A 19,306-nucleotide genomic window follows, 5' to 3' on the forward strand; every position below is an offset into this window, starting at 1 on the left:
CCGCTCGGTCTCACGCCGGTCATTGGTCCTAGAGGCAAGCGCCGTAACCTTCCGGTGAGTAGCCGGCGCCCGCTCTTCCAAGAGAGCTGACAGAGAGGTAAAGGCTTTCTCTCCCAAGGAAACATTCGAAATCACTCTTGATGGATAAAAATTTTAAGGTCTGACCTTACAAAGAAATTGGCAAAACTATGGGGCAACGGAAGCTCGAAGACTCTATTGGAGCGTAAATTGGTACAGCCATATTTCGAACAGGGATTGGCGTTACTCGGCATAGTTGAAAATACACACGCATCATGACCCAGCAGTGTCACGCAGAGGTATGTACCCTGGCCAGAAAGACGTGTAAGAATGTTCATAAAACATTGTTCTTAACGGCCCCAAAGTAGAAATGAGCTAAATGTCCATAAACTGCAGGATGGATAAAGCAACTGAGGGATGCGTCACAGCAAAAAATTAACCTACTTCAGCTAGAGCGAAGGCACATCAACATGGATGAGTCTTCTAACGTTGAGCAAAAGAATACATACTATATACTTTAGGAGTACACAGTAAGTAGGAAGGGCCTGTGTGGCTGGGGACGGGTCGTGGTGCTGGCAGTACTGGTTGTCTTTACTTGATTTAATACCGTCTGTTAATCTGTACATGGGTTTATGTACTTCTGTATATGAATATTATATTTTACAATTTAAAAATGTTATGTAAAAAAGCAGACAAGCAGCTGGCTAATATAGAATGGACTGTCTGATATATACATGCAATTCTGGAAGCAGAGAAGATTTTTGAAAAGTACTTTTTTAATTAAAACTTTCCCCATACTTAAACAAAGGATTTTCTTTGATGGTTATGGACAGAGAAGTATTGTACTTATTCAGGTACTGGCCTGGATAGAAAAATTCTGTAAAACATTTCCTATCCTTAAGGAGCTCACAACCTCATTGATTATATGAAGTACAAAGGAAAGCATTACAACATGTAATTATGCCTAAATGAGCCATAGGAGAGGTACTCTTGGGTCCAACTACCTATAGTCTCTTTGTGACCAATGTAAAAATACTGCATAAGATGGTAGCAGCAGAATTAAAATATAATCGAATTTGTAAACCAGGTGTGTTTTTTGTTTGTTTGTTTTATCATTCCACATGTTTGAGAATAGCTAACATGCTTACCATGTGCCAGGCACTGTTCATGCATTTCCTTAATCCATCTCACAGTCCTTAGAGGACACGTGCTATTATTACTCCATCCTACAGACGAAGAAACTGAGGCGGAGAGGTCTGGTAACTTGCTAAATGTCACATCGCTAGTCGGTTTAAACAGTCAACATTTAAAAATCAGTCTTGCCTACTACATCCAGCAACAACCAATCGTAAAATACTCTGACAGGGTGGCCTCGCCGGAAGGCAGAAGAGCTCCGCCCCGCCCCTTGTTTCACTTAAGCCGAATACCCAGCAAATCACAGGAAGTGACGCAACACCCACACTTCCCATGGCCCGCGCTGCACGGTGGGCTGCCGGCCGAAGCCGAGGGCGGAACTGGCGGAAGTGACGTTAACAACGCGCGCCAGGAGTTCTGTAGGGTCGGGAACGGTCGCCGTAGCGGGCGCCTGGGCCGTTTGCGGCTTAACGTCGTTTTCGCCGACTGTTAGTTGTCTCTGCAGTGACTCCAGGTAACAGCCCTTTGAGCTTTTCTCTGAGGTTTCGTGTAGAGGTGACCGCTGCAGCGGGGCCCTGGGGTGATGGTGGGAGGAGGCGCGGAATGGACGGGGACACCGCGCGGGGGCTGTTCCTCCCGCTCGTGCTGCCGCAGCTTCGGCCTGTACCGGCTGCCTATCCCACCGAGTGCCTTCCTCTGCCGTAGTTCGAAAGCGGCTTCCCATAGTACGAGCGTGTGGTGCAGGGTGCTGAGAGGGGCCTGAGACAGGACAGTCCCGCGCATCCAAGACGCGGAGTCTTTATGTCCTGCCATCCGTTAATTCCTCTCGATATTCAAAGGGAGATTCACCCTGGCCTGTGCCCACCTGTTTTGCTACCAGCAGTGGTGGTTTTATAATAAAGTTGCGCTTGAGACTTTTTAACGTTTTGTCAGAGGCCGGAGAGTTCAGGCACGCTAGAGCGTTAAGATACAAATACACACCACTTTCCTTACGAGGTCTCCCTCCCTAGGCCCTGGACTGTGTGATTTTCTCGTTTAAAACTCCAGGTAGACGTCTCTGAAAAGATTATGCTTGATTTACATATGCAGTCACTAGAAGGCTATGCAGAATTAATTGAGTCTTTTCCCTTATCAGTGATTATTTCCAAAAAATATCGAATTTGACCAAAAAATGAGGAGATTCTGCAAACAACTCTCTTTTGTGAGGATACAGTAGTGCGGTAATAGTTGTGCGGTTTTAATGACACAGGGGAGGAAAGATGGTCAGTTCCATCACTGGGAGTGAGAGATGAGCTCTGAAAATGGTTACATGAGGCCTCAACCTAGTTCCACAGATTTGTTCTCTAGACTTAGTTTGTAAAAAGGGGTCTGGAGCCACCAGTTTCTGGATAATCTGTAGTCATATTAATGAGTGGTTTAAATCCTGCCCTCATTAGCTCTTGCCTGAACCACAGCAGTGAGTCTTAAACCGAACTTCCAGCCTCCAGTTTTATCTATTGGAATTCATCCACACTCTTGCCAAAGTAGATCTACTCATGGTGCACTTCAGAATCTTGTCACTGCTCATATTGCTTATGTAATAATGACTTAGAATCCTGATAATGTGACCTCACTTATATTTGCTGTCTCATCCCCTGCAGGAACGTTCCATGCAGTCATGCTAAATTTGTTGCTTGCATACTGCGTGCTCTTTCAGTGTTTGTCTCTTTCTGCTTCATCTTTCTTCTGCCTGAAATGCTGAATATAAATTCCTTCTCACCTTGCTAGACCCAAGTCATATGGTCCCTGCTTTATGAACATACTCTTCAAAACACTTGGCAGTTATATTGTCTTCTTTTGTGTAGCATGTATGCATTCATTCATGATCACATACTATATGCCAGGCCCTGTACTAAGTACAGAGATTACAAAGACATATATTGCTGATTTCTTCACTCAAGGGGCTTAGCATAGTGCATATCTGCTATTATAGCACTTAAGTTTTGCAGTGATTATTTACAAATCCTTCAAATTGAACTCTTTGATGCCAGGGATCAAATGCCTCTTCATTTTTATATTTGCAGCACTTCTGTTGTTGTAAGAGGATAACAATGTCTGAAAGAGCATAATTTTCTTATATGTCTGATGTTTTCTGAAGCAGAGTTTTCTCTTTTTTTTGGTCTGTTTTCCATTGATGAATATGTAGGATATATAGTCTTTGGGGTCCTTTGTCCTTTCAAAGTCATTATCAGATTCTTTCTGAGTGCTTATTTTGTACCAGTACATGCTTGAGTTACACGTGTGTCTTTGACATATAACTTGTAACTTTAAGATCTGTAAGTTCTGTGTGAGAATATCTTATTAGATGGTAATGTTTAAACTGAAATCTAATAATAATAGCTAACATTTATCCTGTGCTTACTGTGTGATAATTAGATGCTGTTCTTGAGGTGTTAATCAGTCCTGTTTGAATCGGTCAGTTCTCACAGCAATCCTGAGCACGGTAGGAGTCCATCTGAACTAAACAATAAAAGGTAGTTCATCAGTCACTCGGTTCTTCTGACTAAAAGAAATTTCAAACGTGTAGCCAGTAAAGACATGATTTAAGGAAAGCCAGATACAGGCATAGTTTGTATTTATGTGTTCTGAAGAATTAAAGTTATTACATATATAAAAACATGATGTTTATTTTTATGTCTGTACGGCGTCTATCACAGTGTTTTATTTAAAGTAGTTGCTCAATAAATGAGCACACTAAAGTGTATTGGATCCAATTCAAAATTTATTAAACTTAATGCCCAAGACATTGTAGAGGATAGAATGCTGAATGGAATATTTTAAAACTTGAATTTAGCCTAATAGCGCTGTGTATACAATGCATAATAAATATTTCTACTCAGATATGACAGGTTCCTTAGGAATTTGTTTTCCCTGGGTGTTTTTCCCCAAAAGTTTTTAATGCTGATTATGTACTTTAATTTTTAACATTATAAGACTATAAATTAAACACATAAAAAAACAATTTTTGTTCTGTTGGCAATTTTGCATGCAGTCACAGGAAATGTGGAAGGAATAAGATTTCAGCTTTGTAAGGTAAAAAGAAATATATTCCAAAATAGTTTCGTTGGTTTTTTCATTCTTTGTTTGTTTGTTTTTTGTTTAACCATGAAACTGGTTTATAAGACTGTATAGCTTACCTGTATTCTTACATTAAACTTCAAACTTTTTTCAAAGCAGCATCACTGTTTCTTGGTGTGCATGAAGATAACCCAGAGAGTTGAGGAAGTCGCTAAGAGTGTGCTGGGGATGCTCTAGGAAAAGACTGAATGCTGAGGTGATTCCCAGTCCAAAGGTTTTTGATTTGCCAAGAAGAAAGTGAACCTCATGGATCAGAACAACAGCCTCCCACCTTATGCCCAGGGCCTGGCCTCCCCTCAGGTAATACAACTGGAGGGAGGGTACACGTAGGACAGAATCTGCATTGTTAGAGACAGTGTAAAAGGGAAGCAAGGGAATTTAACCATCTGTTGTTGAAAATGGATTTATATTTTTTAAGCCTCCTTTATTTCATTGAGAAGTTCTATTAGGCTTTGAATAAACATGATAGTGTTTGATTTGGGGAGTTTGTTTGGAAGCTAAAATGTGTATTTGTAAAACTTAATCTTTTGATAAGCACTTATGAAAGTGGTCTGAGTGATTATAGGGTGTTTGATTTTGGAGATAACTCTAACCAAATTATTTTCTAGTTTTCTTTTCATTTTTATGTTTAAGGTTCCAAATAACGTAGCTACTTTTAAATTTTTAAATAACTTCTGTTGAAGTGTAGTTTACATACTTAAATAAAAACACTATTATTTTTAAGGTTTAATTTTATTTATTTTTGGCTGCATTGGGTCTTCGTTGCTGCGAGCAGGCTTTCTCTAGTTGCAGCGAGCGGGGGCTACTCTTCGTTGTGGTGCACGGGCTTCTTGCGGTGGCTTCTCTTGTTGCAGAGCACAGGCTCTAGGTGTGTGGGCTTCAGTAGTTGTGGCACGCGGGCCCTAGAGCACAGGTTCAGTAGTTGTGGCGCATGGGCTTTGCTACTCCGCGGTGTGTAGGATCTTCCCAGACCAGGGATCGAACCCGTTTCCCCTGCATTGGCAGGTGGATTCTTATCCACTGTGCCACCAGGAAGTCAAAAAACACCCATTTTAAGTATGTGTTTTGATAAGTGTATGCACCTGTGAAGGTTATAGAACATTTCAATCACCCTAAAAGTCCCTTCCTGCCCCTTTGCAGTCACTCCCCTAGCTCCAGGCAACTAATGATCTGCTTTCCAGAGTTAGAGATAGTTTTGCCTACTCTAGAATATCATGCAAATGGCACCATACCAGTATATGCTTTTATTTGTGTCTGTCTTTGTGTATCAGCAAGTTCCTTTTTATCACCAAGTAGCACTCTGTTGTATGGGTGTCCGACAGTTTGTCCATTTTCCAGTTGCTGACATTAGGGTTGTTTCCAGGTTGGGGCCATTGTGAATAAAGGTGCTTTGCGTTTGTGTACATTTCTCCGTGTCTGCTATGTTTTTGTTTCTCTTGGGTGAGTACTCAGGAGTGGGATTGCTGGGTCATTGTGTACGTGCATGTTTAACTCTATAAGAAAGCATGTTCTGAGGCTCTGCCAGCAACACGTGAGAGTTCTAGTTGCTCCACGTGCTCACCGGCCCTTGGGTTTTTACTTCAGCCATTCTAGAAGTACAAGCATTTTCCTCTGACTTATGATCTTGAACATCTTGTCAAGTGCTTATTAGCTATTTATAGATCTTCATTTGTAAAATGTCCTTCACATCTTTTGCCCATTCTTTATTGGTCTGTTTTTTCATCTTTTATTGAATTTTGATTGTTCTTTATGTAGTCTGGATATGAGTTCTTTCTCAGATATATGTATGGTAGATGTTTTCTCGTAGTCTGTGGCTTAATTTTTAATTTTCTTTTTCTAAAAAAAATATTTATTTATTTTATTTTTTTGTCTGCGTAGGGTCTTAGTTGTGCCACATGGGATCTTTCGTTGCGGCATGTGGGCTTCTCTCTAGTTGTGGCGCACGGGCTTCTCTCTAGTTGTGGCGCACGGACTTCTCTCTAATTGTGGTGCACAGGATCCAGAGCGCATGGGCTCTGTAGTTGCGGCACTCGGGCTCTCCAGTTGTGGCACATGGGCTTAGTTGCCCCGCAGCCTGTGGGATCTTAGTTCCCTGACCAGGGATCGAACCGGCGTCCCCTGTATTGCAAGCCAGGTTCTTAACTCTTAACCACTGGACCACCAGGGAAGTCCCAAGTTTTAATTTTCTTAATGGTATCTTTCAAAGAGTAGAAGTTCTCGATTTTTTCTAAGTCTTAAAGCATTGTTATCCTCTAGAGCCTGAAGGGTTAAGGAGCTTCCTTAAATTCTCACGTGTTGTAAGTAGCAGAGTTGGATTTCACACCCAGGTCTGCTTCCACATCCTAAGCTCTTACCTACTGTGTTATGCTGAAGAAGAAAGTGATGTGTGTAAGAACAGCAAGTTCCTCCCCATTACTGCTATATAACCCCCTTTGTACTCGGAAGGTGCCTGTCTTTGCAAATCTCATCTGCTGTTCTACCAGCCAAGTCCTACAGACACAAACACCAGCCAGCCTAACCCATTGTTCTCCTAACTTCCCACAGGGGGCCATGACTCCTGGAATCCCTATCTTTAGTCCGATGATGCCGTATGGCACAGGACTGACTCCACAGCCTATTCAGAGCACCAACAGTCTGTCTATTTTGGAAGAACAGCAAAGGCAGCAGCAGCAACAGCAGCAGCAGCAGCAGCAGCAGCAGCAGCAGCAGCAGCAGCAGCAGGCGGCAGTGGCAGCCGTTCAGCAGTCGACCTCCCAGCAGGCGACCCAGGGGGCCTCGGGCCAGACACCACAGCTTTTCCACTCACAGACTCTTACGACCGCACCCTTGCCGGGCACCACTCCCCTGTATCCCTCCCCCATGACTCCCATGACCCCCATTACCCCTGCCACGCCAGCCTCGGAGAGCTCTGGGATTGTGCCGCAGCTGCAGTGAGTACTTGTTGTACGTCCTTTCCCTGCCCTGGAGGGGTCCACTGGAACTGTGCTGCTGTTCTTTGTTCTCAGATGGATTGAGTTATTTGTGTGGCACTAATGGCGATCATGCATCAAAACTCGCTTTAAAAAGAAAAGGGGAAGCTGTCTTAGTGAGTCAGTGCCCCCAGTAAAAGGTTCTCATAACATCTTCAGAAATTTAGTAGCTGTGCTTATATGTTTGGGCCAATGAAGTCCAATTTAGATTGCATTATTGTTATTGTAGACATTTCGCTGTAGCTGATTTACCAAATGAAGCTTTATGTAGTCTCCTTCCCGTGTGATATTTTTAGTTTTTGGGAAGATTAATTACTTAGTCACAGAATCATTATAGTTCATAGTGGTCCTTGTTTTCCTTCATTGGTCATTGTAAGGGCTGCATGTAAATTTTTGAAGAACTGTGCCCTTCCCACAAGCTGAGGATGGCTGTTCTTGTCCTAAATGTATTTTTCTATCTAATTGAATTAGGTCCTGTATGTAACAGAACTGGGGGGTAGGGGACGGGTAGGGAAAATTTCTCCTTCCTGAAAACCAAATATTCTTAAATATCTGTCGCCGAGAAGTATATAGCTTTTGCCTTTAGGCAGTTTATGGCCATATCAGGGGATATTTGTAACAACTATGTTACCCAGTTTTCTTGTAAGTCATTCCTGATCATTTTTAGAACTAAGTAATGTTTAACCATGGATCCTGACTCTTACCCAGTGGCCTAAATCTTGCGTGGGTGTTTGTTTGATCTGAAACAATTTTAAAAACAAAATAATTTTAATCTTAATGATTTTAGAAAGATAAGCACTTGTTAGTTCACCTCTATAAACACCATACCCTATTGTCTTTTAACACTTAGCTGGCTCCTATGTGTATTTAAGTTTGCACCTTTGGTTTAAATCGTAAATTCTACCTAGTTCAGATGGGGTGTTTGTTTCTTGCCAACACCGTAATATTTCTGGTATTCCACAAAGCGTCCCAGAAAATTCACAAGATTGTAGAAATTAAATAACATACTTGTATTTTCTTAATTTATTTTTGTTACGAACTTATTTATTTATTTTTATTTTTGGCTGCGTTGGGTGTTCGTCACTGCATGCGCACGCTTTCTCTAGTTGCGGCGAGCGGGGGCTACTCTTCATTGTGGTGCACGGGCTCAGTAGTTGTGGCTCGTGGGCTCTAGAGTGCAGGCTCAGTAGTTGTGGTGCATGGGCTTAGCTGCTCCATGGCATGTGGGATCTTCCTGAACCAGGGCTCAAACCCGTGTCCCCTGCTTTGGCAGGTGGATTCTTAATTGCTGCGCCACCAGGGAAGTCCAAATAACACACTTTTAAACAGCCAATGGATTGAAGATCATAGGGACAGTTAGAAAATACTTAGAGACAAATGAAAACAAAAACACAACATACTAAAACATATGGGATGCAGCAAATGTGGTGCTGTGGGTGAAATTTATACCTACAAATGATCACATTAAAAAACAAGAGGGCTTCCCTGGTGGCACAGTGGTTGAGAATCTGCCTGCCAATGCAGGGGACACGGGTTCGAGCCCTGCTCTGGGAAGATCCCACATGCCGCGGAGCAGCTAGGCCCGTGAGCCACAATTACTGAGCCTGCGTGTCTGGAGCTTGTGCTGCACAACGAGAGAGGCCGCGACAGTGAGAGGCCTGCGCACCGCGATGAAGAGTGGCCCCCGCTCGCCGCAACAAGAGAAATCCCACACACAGAAACGAAGACCCAACACAGCCAAAAAACAAACAAAAATATTTCAAATCAATAACTTAATGTTACAACTGAAAAAAGAACAAACTAACCCCAAAGCTAGCAGAAGGAAGGAAATAGTAAAGATTAGGGCAGAGATAAATGAAATAGAGAAAAGAAAAACAGTAGAGAAAATCAATGAAACAAAAGGTTGGTTCTTTGAAAAAAATCAACAAACGTTTAGTTAGACTAACAAGAAAAGGGAAGACTCAAATTACTAAAATCAGAAAAGGAAGTAGGGATGTTACTACCAATTCTACACAAATAAAATAGATAAGAAAGTTCTGTGAACTTGTGTATGTAAAATTGATTGGAAGGAAATAGGTGATGTAGAAATGAGAACATTGAGTTGATCAACCTAACTGGCATTACAATTGTGTATTAAAGAAGACACCCAACCTCTTTCCAACCTAATTATGAGCTATCAGGTTTTCAAAGGTATTGCATTTTGACAGTGCCAAAAAAAGACCCAGAAGCAGCCATGAGCTGGAACAGTTGGAGATGCATTTGCAACCTGGGGTCAGTGTTCACAAGAGAGTGATGTTACAGCTCATTTAGAAGTTATTTATAAAATTACATAAGAATATTAAAAAATGAAAAGTGTTCATTGGACCCAGATAATAAATGGTGATGTTTGTTTTTCTTGACTTACTGAGGGTTAATCAGAGGAAAAAGCTGGTTTTCTTCCTTTGTCAAAGATAATTGAACTTTTGTTCTTCCAAAAGATACTTATTTTGAGAGAAGTGAGAAAGTCATACCTCACTTAGGAACCATGTGTATACAGAGCAAGTTACCCCCACTTAAGCCTCAGCTTCTTCATCTGAAAATGGCAGTACTAAATAGTTATTACTTCATAGTGCATTGTAAGTATTAAGTGAGATTATCTTTGTAAAATGTTGGCATGGTGTTTGGTACTTGTTTAAACACTTAATAAATGTTAGCAATTTTTAAAAATTTTAATTAAAAAAATTAAGATAGTTTAAATTAAACTAATCTCATTAAATTTCATTAAATTAGTTCTAATGAAAGAATACAATTTCTAAGTAATCATCTAACACTAACAGTAAATAATCATGTTTTCTTTTCCAATTTCTTACAGAAATATTGTATCCACAGTGAATCTTGGTTGTAAACTTGACCTGAAGACCATTGCACTTCGTGCCCGGAATGCTGAATATAATCCCAAGGTCAGAACAATTTTAATGTATTTCAGACTATAATAATACAGAATTTTCTTCCAAAGGTCTCTAGATCAAAAAGAATATGTTGTGTTTAAGTTTGTTGACACCAGCAAAACAAGGATTTAAAGCAAAATATGCAGCATTTTTATTGACTAGCTGCCAAGTAGGAGACTCCAGGAATACAGCAGTCCACAGGATGAAGTTTGACACATCCATTGTGAGGGGATCACGTGAAGTTACAGAGCAAAATATATAGAGACTTCAGGAATACAGTCCACAGGATGCAGTCTGACATACCCATTGTGAGGGGATCATGTGAAGTTACAGAGCAAAATATATAGAGACTCTAGGAATACAGCAGTCCACAGGATGAAGTCTGACGTATCCATTGTGAGGGGATCATGTGAAGTTACAGAGCAAAATATATAGAGACTCCAGGAATACAGCAGTCCACAGGATGCAGTCTGACGTATCCTTTGTGAGGGGATCATGTGAAGTTACAGAGCAAAATATATAGAAACTCCAGGAATACAGCAGTCCACAGGATGCAGTCTGACGTATCCTTTGTGAGGGGATCATGTGAAGTTACAGAGCAAAATATATAGAGACTCCAGGAATACAGCAGTCCACAGGATGCAGTCTGACGTATCCTTTGTGAGGGGATCATGTGAAGTTACAGAGCAAAATATATAGAGACTCTAGGAATACAGCAGTCCACAGGATGAAGTTTGACATATTCATTGTGAGGGGATCATGTGAAGTTACAGAGCAAAATATATAGTATGATCCCATTTATGTTTTGAAAACTATATAGAATCGAATGCCATGCTACCTGGAATTTACTTCAGAATAGTCCAGTTGGAGAATTGGGAAAGGGACATATGGATGAAACAAGATTAGCCAAAAGTTAATAATTGTTAAAGTTGGATAATAAGTACAAGAAGTTTATTATATTTTCTACCTTTGTATAACTGCCGATTTTTTTATAATAAAAAGATTAAGGGAAAAATACCTACAAATTTTCTGATTTTAAGATAACAGCCTAGGGCTTCCCTGGTGGCGCAGTGGTTAAGCATCCCCCTGCCAGTGCAGGGGACATGGGTTCGATCCCTGCTCTGGGAAGATCCCACATGCCGCGGAGCAACTAAGCCCGTGCACCACAGCTACTGAGCCTGCGCTCTAGAGCCCGTGAGCCACAACTACTGAGGCCCGCATGCCTAGAGCCCGTGCTCTGCAACAAGAGAAGCCACCGCAATGAGAAGCCTGCGCACCGCAACGAACAGTAGCCCCCGCTCGCCACAACTAGAGAAGGCCCGTGCACAGCAATGAAGACCCAACGCAGCCAAAACTAAATAAATAAATTTATTTAAAAAAAAAAACAGCCTAATGCATATGGAAAGTCCATATGAATGTAGCATTATAAGAATTAATCTTTTGTCATAATTTTATTAAGTTGAATACATGATTTTACATAATTTTTTCTAATGAAATGATATTAGTTATCCAAGCAATAAAACCAGTAGAGGGAATTTAGGAAATGCAAAATAATTAGGCATTTCCTGGGACTTGTATAAACTAGAATATAATGCTAGCATTTTTACATGGTGGTAAAATCAGAGAGAAGACATATAGTAGTTTTTAAACTAAAATTGTGAAAGCAATCTAATTTGTCAAAGAGTGATCTTGATTAGAAATAATACGAATTTTTTCATGTGTAATTAGATAGCAGATATTAAATTTCAGTTATTTTGAAACTAATTTTTTGCTTTGTATCATGTAACCTAGTCACTGAGGCCATTACATTTATATAAATGCCAATCCACCAATTCAGTTTCTAAAGTATTGGAAACGGGAGGTAACGTCACTATGCGTTGATATGCTTGTAATCTGATTTATTAATTCCTTCTGGATGTGGAAAAGGTTTATCAGTAGATTTGTCTAAAAAAATTAATAAAACAAAATTTATAGTTAAAGATATTTTTGCAAATATTCCTTGTCTTCAGGTGTTGGGATGTGTATGACAGAACACAGAGATCTTGGTCCAGCGGCCTTAGAGTCACAACTTGTGTGCTTGCTCCATATGCAAAAGATGTGTGGCACATGGTGATGTAAGGGAGCCCTGTATGGAAACACATGACAGATATCTTGATAACTAAGTACCAGGTCCTTCTTACTATTTGGGGTGTTTTTTCTCATTGTCTAGTTCTCCTGACAGAAGTCAGCAGTCTGGCATGACATCATTAACTATTGTCTCTGGCTGTTTTAGCGGTTTGCTGCTGTAATCATGAGAATAAGAGAGCCCCGGACCACTGCACTGATATTCAGTTCTGGGAAGATGGTGTGCACAGGAGCCAAGAGGTGGGTTTAAAGGAGTTCATTGTCCTGGTCTGTATGTTATGAAAGAAATGGCTGTGTCATGGTTTCTAGGTGTTAGGCTAATACTTTAATAAAATGTTATTGTTGCTTTCTTATTAAAATAGTTGATTCTCATCACTTTTAGACAGCAGTAACTTCATTTTCTTAAAACCAGGCATTAGTTTAGGGTGTATGCTATCACCTTATTTCCATACAATTCAGCATGTATGCATGCCTCATTTTTGTCATTCATGACCCTGCACTTGAGAACCTTTTGTCGACGATGATACTGCTATCATTATGCTTTTGTTACATGAGCCCTGCTCTGCTAAGTCATAGTTTTGTCCAAGAGATGACTTCTAGGAATGGATAAAGAAAGACTTGGCGTAAAAGAGGAATTAGCGTATGCATTCTTTGAGTATAAGTCTCATCATTATTTTCCTATCCAAATGAAGCTTGTTAGTTTTCATCTCAGTAGAAATTTGTGAGCTAAAATACAATAATATTAATGATAATGGTGATGATGATATTATGTTTCACACGTATAAAATCTAGGGCTGTTGGGACTTCTCTGGTAGCCCAGTGGCTTAAGACTCTGTGCTCCCAATGCAGGCGGCCTGGGTTCGATCCCTGGTCAGGGAATTAAGTCCCATACGTGGCAACTAAGAGTTTGCATGCCACAACTAAAGATTCCACATGCCGCAACTAAAGATCCCGTGTGCCGCAATGAAGATCCCGTGTGCTGCAACTAAGACCCGGCATAGCCAAATAAATAAATAACTTTTTTTAAAAAAAAAATCTAGGGCTATCAGTAATTTGGTGAATTGAAGAGGGATTCATTTTGGTAGGCCTAAGTTTTCTGTCAAGGACACAGGAATACTTTGTACATAAAACTGTTAATGTCTGTTGAGCTTTTCTTTATTGGAAGGGGTGACCAGTTTACACTTTATAAAATATCTTTCCTAATTTGGACTTTTTATAAGTTTTTCATCTAAACAATTATTTTAGGTGTCTTTGAGTATGAATATTTCACTTTTTCTTTCCCTAGTGAAGAACAGTCCAGACTAGCAGCAAGAAAATATGCCAGGGTTGTACAGAAGTTGGGTTTTCCAGCTAAGTTCTTGGACTTCAAGATTCAGAATATGGTGGGGAGCTGCGATGTGAAGTTCCCTATAAGGTTAGAAGGCCTTGTGCTTACCCACCAACAGTTCAGTAGGTGAGTCTGAAATGGATTGTGATTGCTTTTGGCAACAAGTAATTTATAATCTATTTAAACATTGTTCATGATAAAACATGTGCAAACTAATTAGTATGTAAGAACAAATGATATACTTATAGGTATATTTAATGTTGAAGTGTCTTCCTGATGTCTTTGGTAACACCTATTATTCTCACCAGCCTCCTACTTCCCTGTCATTTCACTTAACGACACCCAAAAGTCCCCTTTACTGGGATGAAATTGATTCCCCTTCTGTATGTTTTATCATTTTATTGCTCACTAAATACATTTTAAATACATGAACAAAGTCCACAACCTCTTGTATCAGTTTTTTCCCCAGTTGTTTGAATCTTTTGTGCTAGTCAACATTTATTTTCCCTGCTACTTCCTGATGAAAACTTACAAGGCAGGTGGTCCCTACCCACCTCTCCAGCCTCTCTGCTCGTAGCACCCCCAAGGCTTATCATGCCCTTATTGCACCAGGGCCCTTGCACATCCCACTTTTATACCTGGCACACTCTTATATCACTTTTCACCTAGGAAAGTCCCACTGGCATTTCACATATCCACCCTAGCATCTCTTCCTCAGAGAAGCCTATCTTGAATTTTCCACTAGGTTAAACAGAGTCACACATCCTAACTGTTTTCAATCTCTCTAACTAAGAAAATGGGATTACTAGGATTAGAATAAAACATACCAATAGTGCATTTAGTTAGACAACATAGTCAGGGAAAGATTCAGTCTCCAACTAGTATCTTTTCTATCACTTTGGTTAAATTGCCTGAACAAAGTTAACAGCTAGAGATATTTCAGTTTAAGGAGATGAGATGTGAATGATTAGAAGGTAAACTGTGACTGTCAGATCTTATAAATGAATGATTATTGGGCTCTTGTAAGTCGGTGTAAACTTGTCCAGAATGAAACTTGATAAAGGTCAGAGACTATAGAACATATTTATAAAGCTCTTGTTCTTATGTCAGGAAATCCAGATTCATTAGAAATAGAGTTAGTTGGTCTTCAAGTGCCAGTTACAAGTTGGCCTCACTTGAGCCCTCTCTCCTGTGATGCTCCTCAAGAATTGGGCTTCACCTCCTCATTAGTTTGCTGCTTACTCAGTACTTTCCCTTGTTCAGGTCCCCATTTTTTCTAAAGGCATGAGCAGCTGTTAATTTCTAAACTGTTTTTGCCATTTTCCTTCTAGTTATGAGCCAGAGTTATTTCCTGGTTTAATCTACAGAATGATCAAACCGAGAATTGTTCTCCTTATTTTTGTTTCTGGAAAAGTTGTATTAACAGGTAAGTTGCAACAGGAAGTAGTGTTCGAAGTTTGGAAAGTGTGAAGAATGGCATTTTCTCAGTGCTAAGAAGTAATATCACAGTGTCGGGACAGTTGACTAGTGACTTGTAAAGAAGCTTTGCCCCTTTTTTGTCTTCCCCTGACCCCAACACTCTGATGGGAAACACACCCACCAGAGGGAGTGAGCCGAGGGAAGTCAGAGCACAGCCCTGCTGGTTCTTCAGCTGAAGCATGACCTTGGTGGGGAAGGGGGAGGTGGGCATTACAGCATAACAGATGGCGTTTTAAGTTGGGTACCATTGTCTAAAACTTTGGGGTTCATCACCATTATCATTTTGCGACAACAAAGGCAGATTCAAAAGAGCTTGTTTGAAGGCAGCGATTGGGAGAATAAGATTCAGCCACTCTGACTGCTGCCCTGCTGGGTTCTGACACAGTCCAGAGCCCAACACCAGTCACATGGGCAGACTGGGGAAGGAGGCTGGAGTCACCTGGGGCGCTGCTTTTGTAATTTTTTTAAGAAGCCAACTTAAAAAAATACCACCTTAAAAACAAAAATAGGATTATGACAAGGGTCCATCGTTAATGTTTTAATGCATCTGTCTTACTAGGTGTGGAGAGAATTGTGCTTGTGGTTTTATGTTAAGAAATGCCGTTTCACACTCTTCTCTACTCCAACTTGTCTTCATAGGTGCTAAAGTCAGAGCAGAAATTTATGAAGCCTTTGAGAACATCTACCCTATTCTAAAGGGTTTCAGGAAGACAACGTAATGGCTGTCATGTACTCCTGCCTCCCCCACCCACTTGTTTTTTTTAAAACAAATCAGTTCTGGTACATTTAGTGGTGTTGTGGATGGCCCCATGTGATGAGAGGATGGATGTCTGGTTGTAGGTTGCAGCACGAGGTGAAGCTCCCCTGCATGTGTACCCTGTAGGGATGCCAGGAAGGGGGCGTTATTTCTGCACAGAGATCACCGAAGTGTTACTGTAAGTTGCTCGAACTGTGCTGCTATTTGGGCAGCGCTGCCCGTTTATTTATATTTAGATTTTAAACACTTACTGCTGTTGACAAGTTGGTTTAAGGGACAAAACTTTAAGTGTTAAAGCCACCTCAACAATCGATTGGACTTTATTTTGTTTAATTTCTTCCCCATAAACCACAGTTTTTATATTTCTACCAGAAAAGTAAAAATCTTTTTAAAAAGTGTTGTTTTCTAATTTGTAACTCCTAAGGGTTATTTTTGTGCCACATTCCGCCTTTCCAGTATTGCAGGACAGAATAGAAATGTATTAATGAAAACAAATGGCTGTACATATTTTTCTTCCTTCAGAGTACTCTGTACAATAAATGCTGTTTATAAAAGTGTTAGATTGATGTTATAAATGAAACTTTGTAAGATCATGTGATCATACTGTTTAAAAAGTCGTATTTTAGATATAATGCCTGAAACCATTTAAGTGTGTTTGCTTGCTTGCTTGCTTGTTGTTTGTTTCAATCAACATTTCATTGTATGTTGCAGTGAAAATGGAAGAATTGTCTGAAAATTTTAAGTTGCTCACAAAACATGTTTATTACGTCCCATACGTTGAGCACCTCCCGTTTCCCAGATATGTTGCCTTCTCACAAAAGCTGCAGTTAGGTTTTGTTCCTCTTTCACAAGTAGGGTAAGGTAGGCCCCAGCTGAGGGTCAGCCCAAGGTTACAGAGCCCGTTAAGTGGCAAACACGGGCTCTAAGCCAAAGGCCTTCAGTGTTAGAGCTGGGGTTGTCCACTGACTGGTGAGGTGTGTTTTTCTCATGAATATCAGGTGAGCACGTGTAAGTTCTTGGGGTTCATTGTTCGGGCATGTGTTTTTCTTTTTAATTGTAAAAATATTTTTTCAGAAACCAGAAAGTTCCTTCCTTCCTCTCCCTTCTGTCTGTTTCCCTAGGTTAACTACCAGATTGGTGGGTACCTCCCCAGCCCTCTTCTGTTCAGGTTTTTTTCTTTTGGGGGTGCTTTTGTTATCATATTGAAAAAAATAGTAAAGCATATGTTTGATTTTATAGCTTCCTTTTTTTTTTTTTTTTTTTTGCAGTACTCGGGCCTCTCCCTGTTGTGGCCTCTCCCGTTGCGGAGCACAGGCTCCGGACGTGGCTCACGGGCCCAGCCGCTCCGCGGCATGTGGCATCTTCCTGGACCGGGGCACGAACCCGCGTCCCCTGCATCAGCAGGCGGACCCCCAACCACTGCGCCACCAGGGAAGCCCCTATAGCTTCCTTTTTTTAGTCACTGTATCATACACATTTTTCCATGACAAACATACTGCCATGAAATGGAACCTGATGGTGCCACATGATGTAATCTGATGGTTACACAACTTTATATATTTAACCATTTCCGTAATTATGGTCATTTATGTTACCTGTAGTGTTTTACTATTATAAACAGGTGCTGCAGGGAACATACTTTTATGTGTATTTGTGGATAAGTACAGGTATTTCTGTAGTAACATGCCTAGAAGAGGAGTCACTGTATTAAGAGCATTTATACATTCTAGGTTTTGATAGATCCATACCAGGTTACAGTCCAGAGAGAACATGGTGTATGAGGTACCCTTTTCTTGCATTTTCCAGTCATCAGTGATGTCAGTAATGTATGGATGAATCGGAAAGACATCAGTCCAGTATAATCTCCTTCTATTCAAGAAAGAATTGTTTCCCCACGTGTGAGTCTTCCTTTAGGTTCTTCAGTAAAGTTTCATAATTTTTTTCATATAGGGCTTTATATTACATAAAAGTTAATTCCTAAGTATTTTAGTTCATTATTAATGGCATTTTTCATAAGACTTTAAAATTATTGCTGATAGATTTATTTCCAGTCACTTTACTGAATTCTTGTTACTCCTTATGCACCAGTCCAGCAACACCACCCACCCAAATAACCATTGTCCTTTTACAGTAATTACCTAAACACCAATATAGGTTAGTCTTCCATTTTAATAAATTGATGTTTTTATGTCTGCTTTATTCCTTAAGTTCCCCTGCCATCTCATTTAAGGAAATTTATAGGCTGTTTGGCTGGTAGTTTCTTACAGTCTGTCTTGCTATTTGCAAACTCAGGATGGTGCAGCCAGCATGTCCCTCTGTTCTCTGCATTTCCTGCCGGTGGGTGACTGCATCTAAAGGCTTGATCTCTTTGTAAAGACTGTAAGTAGTGTTTGTTAGGGATTTAATGTCTGATTGGCGTCTTCTGATTGATCCACTAATTCATTAGTGGGTTGCAAAAGATAAAATTCTAATTATTTTTTTCATGATCTGTTAGAATACTTTTTTATATAGTTATATACTTCTTTCACATAGCAGGATAAGTTCTTCTTTCCCTTTGAAAGTTTGCAAGATAAGATACCTCATGAGTTCGTACTAATATATCCAATCCAGATTCAGACCACAGGGTTTTTATTTGATCAGTTCTATATTACGTATTTTACGCTGAGAACCCTTAATTTTTAAAGACACGTGGGGTGATGAGTTAGTTAGAATAACAGAACACTACCACTAATACGAATATCAAAAGCACTGAAACATTTTTTCTTTGCTGTGATCTCTGAATTGTCAAAGGATGATGAGACCAGCATTCAATGTATCAAAAAGGGACAGGTGACTGCACTGCTCTCTACAGTAGGGTGAGCTGCCTGGTCAGGCAGTATCTGGGCCAAGCAGAGGTTTGGGGGACAGCATGCATGGGTTGGCAGTAGTGATGGATGTCCTCCGCAGGAGCAGCTGCTGGGTGACGTGTCGGTCATTTCATGGTTGGCATGAAGGTTTTTAAATGTCTTGACGTATCTAGAGGCAACTGAGTTGCTTTTTTTATTTATCTAAATTTTCGTATTTTTGTTTTAGTTATTTTCAACCAGTTGCTTTTCTTGGACATGGTTGCCAAGTCAGTGCTGGAAGTCTGTCTCCAAATGGAAATGCCCAGTGAACTTGCTGTCATCTCCAGACCTCGGCAGGGATACACACCTAAAGGATGGCTTGGTGGGTTACCAACATGCCTGCAAGAATGTCTACATAATCTGGGGGTCTCTCCAAATAGACAGACCCTAAACAATTTGCTTAAACAGTCCTTCGCAGTCAGGATGCTGTCCTACTGGGGCAAACTTCTGATTTATAGTTTGGGCTATGAAGGCCCCACTAGTCCAGTATTTTATGTATCTTTATATAAATTACATACATATCCACACACACGTGATATGGACTAAAAGGCCAGGATTTCCTGATAAAA

At 40.4% G+C, this 19,306-nt stretch overlaps 1 protein-coding gene across 10 annotated transcripts; it reads left to right on the plus strand.

Moving 5' to 3' along the window:
- Nucleotides 1-44: 44 nt before the first annotated feature.
- Nucleotides 45-17,057, plus strand: TBP (TATA-box binding protein). 10 transcript variants are annotated; one of them, XM_060283641.2, is made up of 11 exons: nucleotides 45-317; nucleotides 1,384-1,666; nucleotides 3,568-3,665; nucleotides 4,184-4,224; nucleotides 4,366-4,569; nucleotides 6,814-7,199; nucleotides 10,090-10,177; nucleotides 12,438-12,529; nucleotides 13,575-13,742; nucleotides 14,948-15,042; nucleotides 15,735-17,057. In XM_060283641.2, exons 5-11 carry the CDS (start codon nucleotides 4,516-4,518, stop codon nucleotides 15,812-15,814), a joined length of 963 nt encoding a protein of 320 aa, XP_060139624.1. In that variant the 5' UTR covers nucleotides 45-317; nucleotides 1,384-1,666; nucleotides 3,568-3,665; nucleotides 4,184-4,224; nucleotides 4,366-4,515; the 3' UTR covers nucleotides 15,815-17,057. The 10 variants fall into 10 exon arrangements, with proteins under 10 accessions (XP_060139624.1, XP_060139622.1, XP_060139629.1 ...); XM_060283639.2 differs by having other exon boundaries at nucleotides 4,369-4,569; XM_060283646.2 differs by having other exon boundaries at nucleotides 3,568-3,634.
- Nucleotides 17,058-19,306: the final 2,249 nt, after the last annotated feature.

This window comes from Globicephala melas, chromosome 14 (assembly GCF_963455315.2).
Source record: "Globicephala melas chromosome 14, mGloMel1.2, whole genome shotgun sequence".
In the NCBI taxonomy this organism is placed as follows: Eukaryota; Metazoa; Chordata; class Mammalia; order Artiodactyla; family Delphinidae; genus Globicephala; species Globicephala melas.

Coding starts and splice junctions, on each gene's coding strand:
- TBP (XM_060283641.2), top strand. CDS start 4,516: ATGGATCAGAACAACAGCCTCCCACCTTATGCCCAGGGCCTGGCCTCC. Junction 4,570..6,813: donor AGGGCCTGGCCTCCCCTCAG/GTAATACAACTG, acceptor AACTTCCCACAG/GGGGCCATGACTCCTGGAAT. Junction 7,200..10,089: donor GGGATTGTGCCGCAGCTGCA/GTGAGTACTTGT, acceptor AATTTCTTACAG/AAATATTGTATCCACAGTGA.